This window comes from Berghia stephanieae, chromosome 5 (assembly GCF_034508935.2).
Source record: "Berghia stephanieae isolate SIO BIC M18660-M18661 chromosome 5, UCSD_Bste_1.3, whole genome shotgun sequence".
NCBI classification, from domain to species: Eukaryota; Metazoa; Mollusca; class Gastropoda; order Nudibranchia; family Aeolidiidae; genus Berghia; species Berghia stephanieae.
The window spans coordinates 69381267-69391266 of record NC_088364.1 but is presented as its reverse complement, the minus strand read 5'-3'; the positions used below and the strand labels follow the sequence as shown (position 1 = coordinate 69391266).

Genomic DNA, 10000 nt, shown 5'->3' with positions numbered 1-10000 from the left:
ATAATAATAATAATAATAATATAATAATAATAATAATAGTAATAATGATGAAGATGATAATAATATTAATAATAATAATAATAATAATAATAATAATAATAATAATAATAATAATAATATAATAATAATAATAATAATAATAATAATAATGATAATAATGATAATAATAATAATAATAATAATAATAATAATAATAATATAATGATAATAATAATAATAATAATAATATATTTCAATAGCGCCTACGCATCCATTTAAAATTACTCTGCAGCGCTTTACAATTAACTCAAATGCACAACCGCCACACACACACACACACACACACACACACACACACACACTCTAACAAACACAGAGGGGCCCACACATATTTATTTTATTTTTTTTAAGAAGAAGAAACAAACCAAAACTTCAATCATAAAATGCCCTGTAACACAGTTTTTTTTTCAGTCTTAACGGCGCTTCTTAAATGTTAGAACACTAGGAGCAGATTATGTTCTAAAACTGAGAGAGAAACAAACAAGAATTGATCTTTTATATAGCACAATATCCACTAACTGTGCTCAAAGCGCTTTACAACAAGTCCCTGTCCAACAGCAACATTTAACATTTATGACGGGACATGACGCCTGTTAGGCGATGTTATAATTTTTTCGGACAGACACAACGCTCTTAACGGCCAGGTACTCTTTTTACACCTGGGTACGGTGAGAGAATATGATATGAGTAAAGAGCCTTTTCCAAGGACTCAACTATGCGCCTAGCGCGAGGCGAGGCTCGAACCCAGGACCTTCCGATCCGAAATCGAGTGTCATACCACTAGACCACATAGCCGCACAGATTATGTATTAAAACTGAGAGAAAGAAAACAAACAAACCGACAAACCAAAACACCCTTTTTGGAGTTGCTGGTATCTGTTGTGAGTTGGAATCTATTATAAATTATGAAATGGCGCCAAAGAAGTGGTCGTTCCACCAGGCCGATGGGTCAATGAATTCAAATAGTTTGAACAACAATCAATGATGAAATGGGAAGATAAGAGACCGCTGTTGGGGAATGGAATCGTTAATATTCATGTCTTATACTTTGTTTTGGCTTGGAAAACTTTTTTTTTTTAAATATTTTATAATTTTAAAAATTATCTATTTATTTTTATTTTATTTTTTTTTTTTTTGGGGGGGGGGGGGGGGGGGTGTGTTTTTGTTGTTTAGTTGGGTTTTTTTTCGTGGCCGGGGGGGGGGGGGGTCTTTTTCTTTTTTTTTTTTTTTTTAATGACAATTTTTTTATAGTTGGTTATTACGTAAAACCGCCACAACCGTCATCATAACCATCATCATCATCACCATCATCATCATCATCATCATCATCACCATCATCATCATCATCATCATCATCATCATCATCATCAACACTCCTCAATCTCTAAGATGTTCATAGAGAAGGGGAAAAAAATACAATTTTACCTAAAATAGTATTATTATTATTATTATTATTATTATTATTATTATTATTATTATTATTATTATTATTATTATTATTATTATTAATACTATTATTATTATTATCATCCTCATCATCATCATCATCATCATCATCATCATCATCATCATCATCATCATCATCATCATCAACGATCATAAAAGCCGTATCCGACCCAATTCCAGTCTTCAGCAGTTTAAATTGTCAACATAGCTCCTTCTATTTTGATGGCATTAGAACTGCGGGAACTGTTAAACTGCCAGACTTGTCAGACTCAAAAACGCACCGGTCGACCCCGACATGTCGCTCGTAACGCTAACAGGAGGGGGGCTATATTAAGAGTATGATATATAATTATTCTTACAATAAAAAATAATTTCCATTTTCATAATTATTCTCAATGCCATCGTCATTATTATTATTATTATTATTATTATTATTATTATTATTATTATTATTTTTATTATTATTATTATTATTATTATTATTATTATTATCATTATTATTAGCATTATTATCATTGTCAACGCTATCGCCGTCATTGTTATTGTCAATATTTTTCGTCATTGTTATTGTCAATGTCATCGTCATTGTTATTGTCAATGATGTCATATTAATTGTCATCGTCATTACTGTTATTATTACTATCATTATTATTATTGTCAAATAATTATATAATTGTTGGTTAATTAGGGTAGAAAAAGGGCGAAACAGAACTAGGGTGATGGGGTTTGTAATGATGCAATATTTGGAAATGTGAAAAGAAGGAACGAAATAACGGAACAAAGCTGCTACAGGTGTCGTCAAAATCTCAGAATTTTATACCCACCGTTCTTTTTATCTTAAAATTTCATTTATATAGTTGTGTACTTCCTCTCTCTCTCTCTCTCTCTCTCTCTCTCTCTCTCTCTCTCTCTCTCTCTCTCTCTCTCTCTCTCCTCCCCCCCCCCTTTTCCCCCACCATTCTGTTTAGATCATGTGACATTGTGCAGTTTTATATTTTAAATATGCAATTAAAAAAAATTTGAATATGAGGTTTGTTTTTTTTTCTTCCTTGCTATTTTGAATAATATTTATTTAATATGTTAATATGAATTCTATTTATCTATCGCTTTATATATTTATCATTTATGTATTTATTTATTTAATCATATATGATTAAATATTTTTTCATTTATGTATTTGTTTGTTTATTTGCTTATATATTTATCATCAATTAAAAACTCTATCAATGTATTTATTTATTGTTTATGCATCATTTATTTATTTAATTATTCATATTCTCACTTGCTTCTGTATTCTCATTTTAATCTCCTTATTTATTCATTTCGTTATCATCACTGTCATCCTCGTCATCATAATTATCATTCTCATTATCGTCATCATCATCATCATCATCATCACCACCATCATCATCATCATCATCATCATCATCATCATCATCATCATCATCATCATCCTCATCATAATCACCATCATCATCACCACCACCTCAACCACCACCATCATCATAATCATCACCACCACCATCATCATCATCATCACCACCACCACCATCATCATCATCATCATCATCATCATCATCATCATCATCATCATCATCATCATCATCATCATCATCATCATAATTATCATCATCATCACCACCACCACCGATATCATAATCATCATCATTATCGTCATCATCATCATCATCATCATCATCATCATCATCATCATCATCATCATCATCATCAATACTGAAATCATGAATGAAATATGACAATGAAGCATAAGCAATTAGATAATAATATATAGTAACGTATTACCAAAACACTGTCAATAAAATAAAATATTATTTCCCACAATTCCACCAGATACTACGAGACCGGCTCCATCAAGCCAGGGGTCATCGGGGGGTCCAAGCCAAAAGTGGCGACCCCCGGGGTGGTCAAAGCCATCACCAAGTATAAGGAAGATAACCCCACCATGTTTGCCTGGGAAATCCGGGATAAGCTCCTCGGAGATAACGTGTGTGGACAGGACAATGTACCCAGTGTTAGTTCCATCAACAGGTAAGAAAAAAGGGGCATCCGTGATTCCGTCTGTTGTTGTTTTGTATTTGTTTTTTTTTTTTGTTTTGTTTTTGTTTTTAATGTGGTTCTTTAGAGACATAAGGCCCATGAAGCCGAAGTTTTTCCCGTTTTTTTTTTTTTTGTTTTTTTTTTTTGTTGTTTTTGTTTTGGTTTTGGTTTTATTTGTTTTTGTGTTTTTTTTTTGTTGGTGTTTTTTTCTTTGTATCGTTAAAGGTGCACTTATTTGCAGGTCTGATAACCCAATTCCTTATGGGCTCATTGTTCTAATGGAAATCTAAAAAGAAAAAAAGGACGCAAAATATTGTCCATTAAAAACAATGTTAAACTAGGACCATAAGTGGGTTCGGATCTCAGACCTGCATATATATATGTACACATCGGGCCGTAGAAATTTCTTATTACCCTTTTGGATAAGGCATTATTTCGTCTAAAGCATGGTACTTATCTTGAAAATGAATGGAGTAGAAAAGTGCCTGAAGACAATAGAGAATAAAAAAAAAATTCAGGCGATGGGGGCTCGAACCCACTCTCTTACTGATACGACAACTCCGCCTGGCCGTCGAGAGGGTACTTACCTTAAGATTTAACAAACCAGTCATTGGAGAAACGCGAGACTCTTAGAGACCCGTGGAGTTGGAGAATTTCCCAATTTCTGCAGGGTTAAATGGACAGAACCATAGAGAATACAGTCGTTTCTATGTTATATGTTTGTGATGAGAATATTGGCTATTAAGCTTAACTGCTTGTCAAAATTACTTCGCGATGGTGGTGAACGAATCGGCGATCTCAAGAAGTGGGTGAGAGAGGGATCTAGAAATGACTTTGGGTTTGAAACGAATATTTTTGTGTTCGTGGATAGCTCACACGGTAGAGCCACGCTCTCACCTGCCAGGCGGAGTTGTCGTACCAATAAGGTCGCAGGTTCAAACCCCACCACCGCCGCGAAAAAATTTTTTATTCTCTATTGTCTTCTGGCACTTTTCTACTCACTTCATATCTTGTTAGAGAATACAGTCCTAGTCTGTGGACAGAACGCAGTAGCAGCTCAAGACCTCCAACATGGCCCAAGATAAACTCCAAAACATAGATTCTTTTTCTAAAATTTAGTTGGAACTGGTCATATGAGTGGACACGAAAGTAATATATATATATACATATATATATATTATATATATATATATATGTATTAATACCGGATAGGGAGACTTTTGGTACCCCTATTAGTTCATTTTACAGTACTTTACCAATAGGGAGACCAAAATCCGGTCCCCCTATTGATTTGACCTCTAGCACATTCACTTTTCTATTTTTAGTTTAAGGTTGTCAACCCAACCGTCAAGGATATATAATTGTAAATCATAGTATTGAAGTTATTTGTTAAACACCACAGTAAGAAGAGTTATGCCTAAATTTTCACGTTGGTCAATAAGGTGACCGCCTGAAAAAAGTACAATAGGGGTACCAGTGTTTTCATCGATATATTTCAATAGTGAGGCAATATATCTTTCCGAAATTTTCTCTAAAATTCTAGAGCATTATATGGATTTTTATAGTAATGAAAACCTAATATAAAATTGTGTGAAAGTTGATGAACTGAGGAATGAACAAGATATACGAATTATAATCTATTTTTAGAAACAGATTTATCGAATCTTGGTCCGGATTCTTATCTTGGTGACAAGAGACAAGCAAACATAGTAACTCTTTTTTTCGTGAAACGTATGTTTAGTCAATTTCGCGCATAAAGAGGCACTCGGCACTCACTCACTCTGCAAGTCGGTAGTAGGTGGTTATCAGTTATCAGCTCGGCCTTTAGTTCTTAGTCAAACGCTTCATCAAACCCATTATTGAGTAGCATGTTGATGCCTGATGCCAGTTGAAGCCATCTCGACGTCGTGAAATGGAGCATCTTCTGTCATAGCAGTAGAATCGTCAGATGCCGCATTTAAATCCTCCATTCCAGGCGTTGCTGTTGCCATATCGATCTTCGAAATGATTTGGTCTAGACGTCAAGTTGACTCGTTCTATGTCTGAAGAGATTTTAAAGTGCAATACCTAACATTATAACTTGATCTACAAAAGAGTCTTTTTAAATGAACCGCTGTGTTTCTATATTTTTCAAGAACCAAGGATATCTGATAACCACTGACTACTGACTTACAAAGAGAGTGGCCGACGGACGTCCTCTCTATAGCCGCAAGTATTTTTTCGTCACTTGCTGAGTTCCAAACTAGACGTCTATGGCATCGTGGGGTAAATTGATGCTGGAGGCATCATTGAAGAGACACCGAGATAATTATAATGGTAAGTTATTGGCCATTCTTATTACATCACAGTTGATTTAAGATTTTCAATAGGGTAGACATCACACACCGATTGATGATTGTCACTTGTCAGTCAGTCATTTGGAAGTGGAGTCAGATAATTCGGGAACTTCTGTAGACTGTAGATTCACACTAGTGAGTAAGATCTGTCGTTTACTACTAATACTACTACTACTACCACTACTACTTTTAGTTTTAGCGCTATCCAACTCAACACTTCTCGTGTTTATTTTATTTTGGCAAAACTAGAATGGATTTTTGAAAAGAATATAAAATAATTTAAACTTAAACCTGTCTTTGCATCTTGCTTTATGCATACAGTATGCCATATCACAGCCATCACAAAATCATAGTTTAATGTTGAGAATATGCTATTTCTTTTGTAACTTCAGATCAGAGAGATTTGAGCTTTAAAAATCCTGAAAAATGTCTTGCTGTCAATCCAGACAACCCTTTTGATGTGATCTATGATGTTAATGGTAAGAATGTAATTTGATGAGGAAATGAATAACATTGAGGTACACATAGTTTGCTTTTTTTTTTTTTTTTTTTGAGTCATGATGTGTAATACTATTACAGTCCACTCCGGATAATTGCAACTCATTTAATCGCAACTTTCGGTTAATCACAATATTTCCTAAGCAATGGAAATAATTCTATATAAAAGTCACTGGTTAATTGCAACAAACTTCGGTTTTTTAAAAAGTGGTAAATTCAAGAAATCAAACAGTATATCATGATTAAATTTCATCATGGATGAAATCGTGACAGGTTGAAGAATCGAGAGTGAGCAGGATTTAATGCTACAGTAGTGTGTCACCACTCTGTTAGAGTCGAAAGAGGGCGGGGCTCTGCAGTATGGGTTTGTGACGTCATCGGTGGCCATTAAATAGAAGAGGGGTGGGGCTGGTCATAATCTTGACAACAGGTTATAAATGACAGTTATAAAGAGAGACTGAGCGATATCCTTTGTTTTAGGATTAACAACTGTGCATTGTGACCAATGAGTTTGGTGAGAGCTTATTGTCTCTCATTAAGGCTAATCTCTTTAACTCTGACAAATGTTGAATTGTTGAGAAAAAAGATTTAAACTTCTTCCAATCTGAATAAGATATCGGCTTGCTTCATAGCTGCTTTTGGTTGACAAATCTACACGGGGCTGCCATATGGTTTTTGTTTCAATCAAATTGCTCTATATGTGGTTGACTAAGAATATTATTTACTGGTTTGAGTTGACAATAAATGTGTAAAATGTTGAAATAGTGGACAGGAAACTGAATTTCGGTTAATCCCAACATTTTCGATGATCCCAAGGTATTGCGATTATCCTAAGTGGACTGTACCTGAATCTTGAACGAAAAACTATCATATGGATATGATTATAGACAGATTGGTTTCTGGAATTATATTTCCGTCCTCCCTTGCCAACTCTGACGTTCTTGAAATTTAAAAGAAAATAGCCAGAAGGTTTCGGACTTAATTTTCTTTTTTTTCCAAAGGACAATAGTCATAAGGTAAATAATTTTTAAAAAATCCTTTTACAGCATAAGATGGCATGATTTTTTGTTTAAGAGTTTAGAGAAAAACTTGCACATGATAGTCTTCAGCTTTTTTTTGTTGTTTTTATTTTCTATATAGACTCCAACTCAGAGCCTGAAAGTGATGCAGAACAAAGTTCCATATCACATGATTCATTTGTGGTAAGTATGTACATTAAAATAAAATCATAACATTTGTATAGCGTTTATCCACAGTTGGCACCATGCTCAAAATGCTTCACATCACCATATTTTGTGGTGGACAAAACACATTTGCCACAAAAGATGAGACCTGCAGTCTGTTAGGCGCAATACAATATTTCAGGACAAGGACAACACTGTTTTACACCAGTGAGATCTCCTAGTTTTTTGTTGTTAAAAATTTTTCTTTGCAGTGGACTTCGCCAACAATAACACTATTTTAAACCTTCCTCGTTATATTTTGAAGTGATATTCATTGATGAGCCATTCACATTTGAAGTCGTTTGTTTTTTATTTGACAAAATGTGAAAATGATGCGTTTCCAGGAAAAATTAAAATAGCTTCTGTTGGGATTATACTTTTGATCTCGCATTTTGTCCAAATTCTCTTGCATCGTAATGTTTATCAACTTTTTTTGTTAACTATATTGCAGTTGCAAGGTTAGGAAGTTCATATTGTTGCAATGACAACCGTTTATATGTCCAGAATCGTAGTGATATAAAAAATTGTTTTGTAGTTGTTGGTCCTGGTGTAGGATTTAAAGAGTTGGTTAAAAACGGTTTACTGAAACCCTGGTTGGTGTATCTATATTTATCCAAGCACAGTTGAACATATTAAATACTTAGACAATATGTCTGCCTTTCTCAACTCTTTTTTATTATACTTGCATTATTAACCAGCTAATTGTTTAGTTGGATTATTAAACAATGGCTCTTCATGTTTATTGTCAACATGAATAAATTGATTGATCTGTCATCTTTTCCACAAAATATACAGGGTCCCGATTTTGTTGCTGACTCCGAGTCTGATTCCTCTACGTACTCTGTGAGGTACCCAATGCTGAGTACATCATTGTCTCTGGAACCTAGTGCTCATTCCCCAACTCAGTCAGAGCCTCATCCACAACTATCACAGACTGAACCTCGTTGCCAGTCTGGGACCCAGGTTCAACCCGAATGCTATACACTTGCAAACCAACGTGTTACGTGCAATGGTGAGTCATTTTTTTGTCATTCTTCTCCTTTGATATTTGTGGGATCAATTTTAATTTACCCATTCCTTTTAAAAGAAAACTTCCACCCCCTCCATGGTGCTGCATTTGTGTTATTGCATTTTTTTCTGTTTTGGCAGTGCTGCGTCGCAAAATACGCTACCATTTACATAACAAGCACAAATCCAAATTTGATAGGGTGGACATCTTAGAATCTGAAACCCCAATGTGTGAGTGATATCAGTGAAACCAGCCATAAAAATGTTCATGTTTATTTTATTGGGGTTTTTTTTTGTCTGTAATAGACTTAAATTGCTTGTATTGTAAGTGTTAAAATGGTTTTTTTGTTACAACCCATCTATATATTAAAACTGTTTCTTTGTATTTCTATGATGCTTAAGGCTTTTTTTCACAGACCAGCTGGAAACTTAACGAGAATCAGAGTAGATAACATTTTTATTAATCTTGCAACCTAAACAGTATATGATGATTGGGAGCATTTAAAGAAAAGCACATTTTCTTTTTAATTTGTCGGTACTAAAATTATACTTTGATAATGTCTGCTGTGCTACAAACCCTTTTGACTTCCAGGTTCAATATTTTTCTTTATTCTAAAATTCTTGGGTGTCCTTTCAATGACAACTGAGATCATTAAAATTCAGCTCACAACATGATGTGTGTAGATTTGATGACAACATATGTTCGAGTTGAGAAGCAGTGTTCACGAACTTGCTGATCGTTTTTACTAGCATTTATTTTCCTAACTTACCTGTGTCAATTAACAAAGGCAAGACTCAAATATTTTCTATCTGAACAGTGTGTTTGTTATTGAAATATTTCCGGCATATACATGTCATATTTCATTCCCACAAAATATAAATCAGGATTAAGTTGTCTGGGCATCAGCATCGTTCAGGCAGTTGGGGGGAAGTCTTTAAGGAATTAATGAAGCCGATGCTCAACCGGTCTGGAGGACGTTTGATTGATGTCGGCTGTTTGTTCTGCCAGCCGGTGATGTTTTCTCACTCCCTCAATGACAAGAAAGTCATTGTTATGACTATGAACTATAGTCTATTATTACTTTTGTTACTATATTAATTGTTACTTATTGCCGCTACTGTTATTATTATTATTATTATTATTATTATTATTATTATTATTATTATTATTATTATTATTATTATTATTATTATGATATTGCCTTCATTGCATTCTATTACTATTATTGATATAATTAATTTCTGATTGTTGTAAATAATTTATGTGAATTGAATTTTGTCGATTGGCCAAGGGCCTACAATAAACTTAAATGAAATGTTAGTCTTTGGATAGGACTTGGGTCTATTCTTGATTGCTTTTCCGCCTGGGTCGAGTGAAGCATTTGGAGTAAA

General features: G+C 34.1%; 2 protein-coding genes across 2 annotated transcripts in view; one reads left to right on the top strand and one right to left on the bottom strand.

Moving 5' to 3' along the window:
- Positions 1-4003, top strand: part of LOC144973814 (paired box protein Pax-5-like) — a 24246-nt gene extending 20243 nt beyond the window's left edge. Inside the window, exon 4 of the mRNA XM_078916706.1 lies at positions 3337-4003. Coding sequence (XP_078772832.1) covers positions 3337-3538 — 202 coding nt within the window. The 3' untranslated portion in view covers positions 3539-4003. The remainder of the gene's footprint in view (positions 1-3336) is intronic.
- Positions 1-10000, bottom strand: part of LOC144973510 (uncharacterized) — a 261680-nt gene that overhangs the window by 84558 nt on the left and 167122 nt on the right. The window lies entirely within an intron of this gene.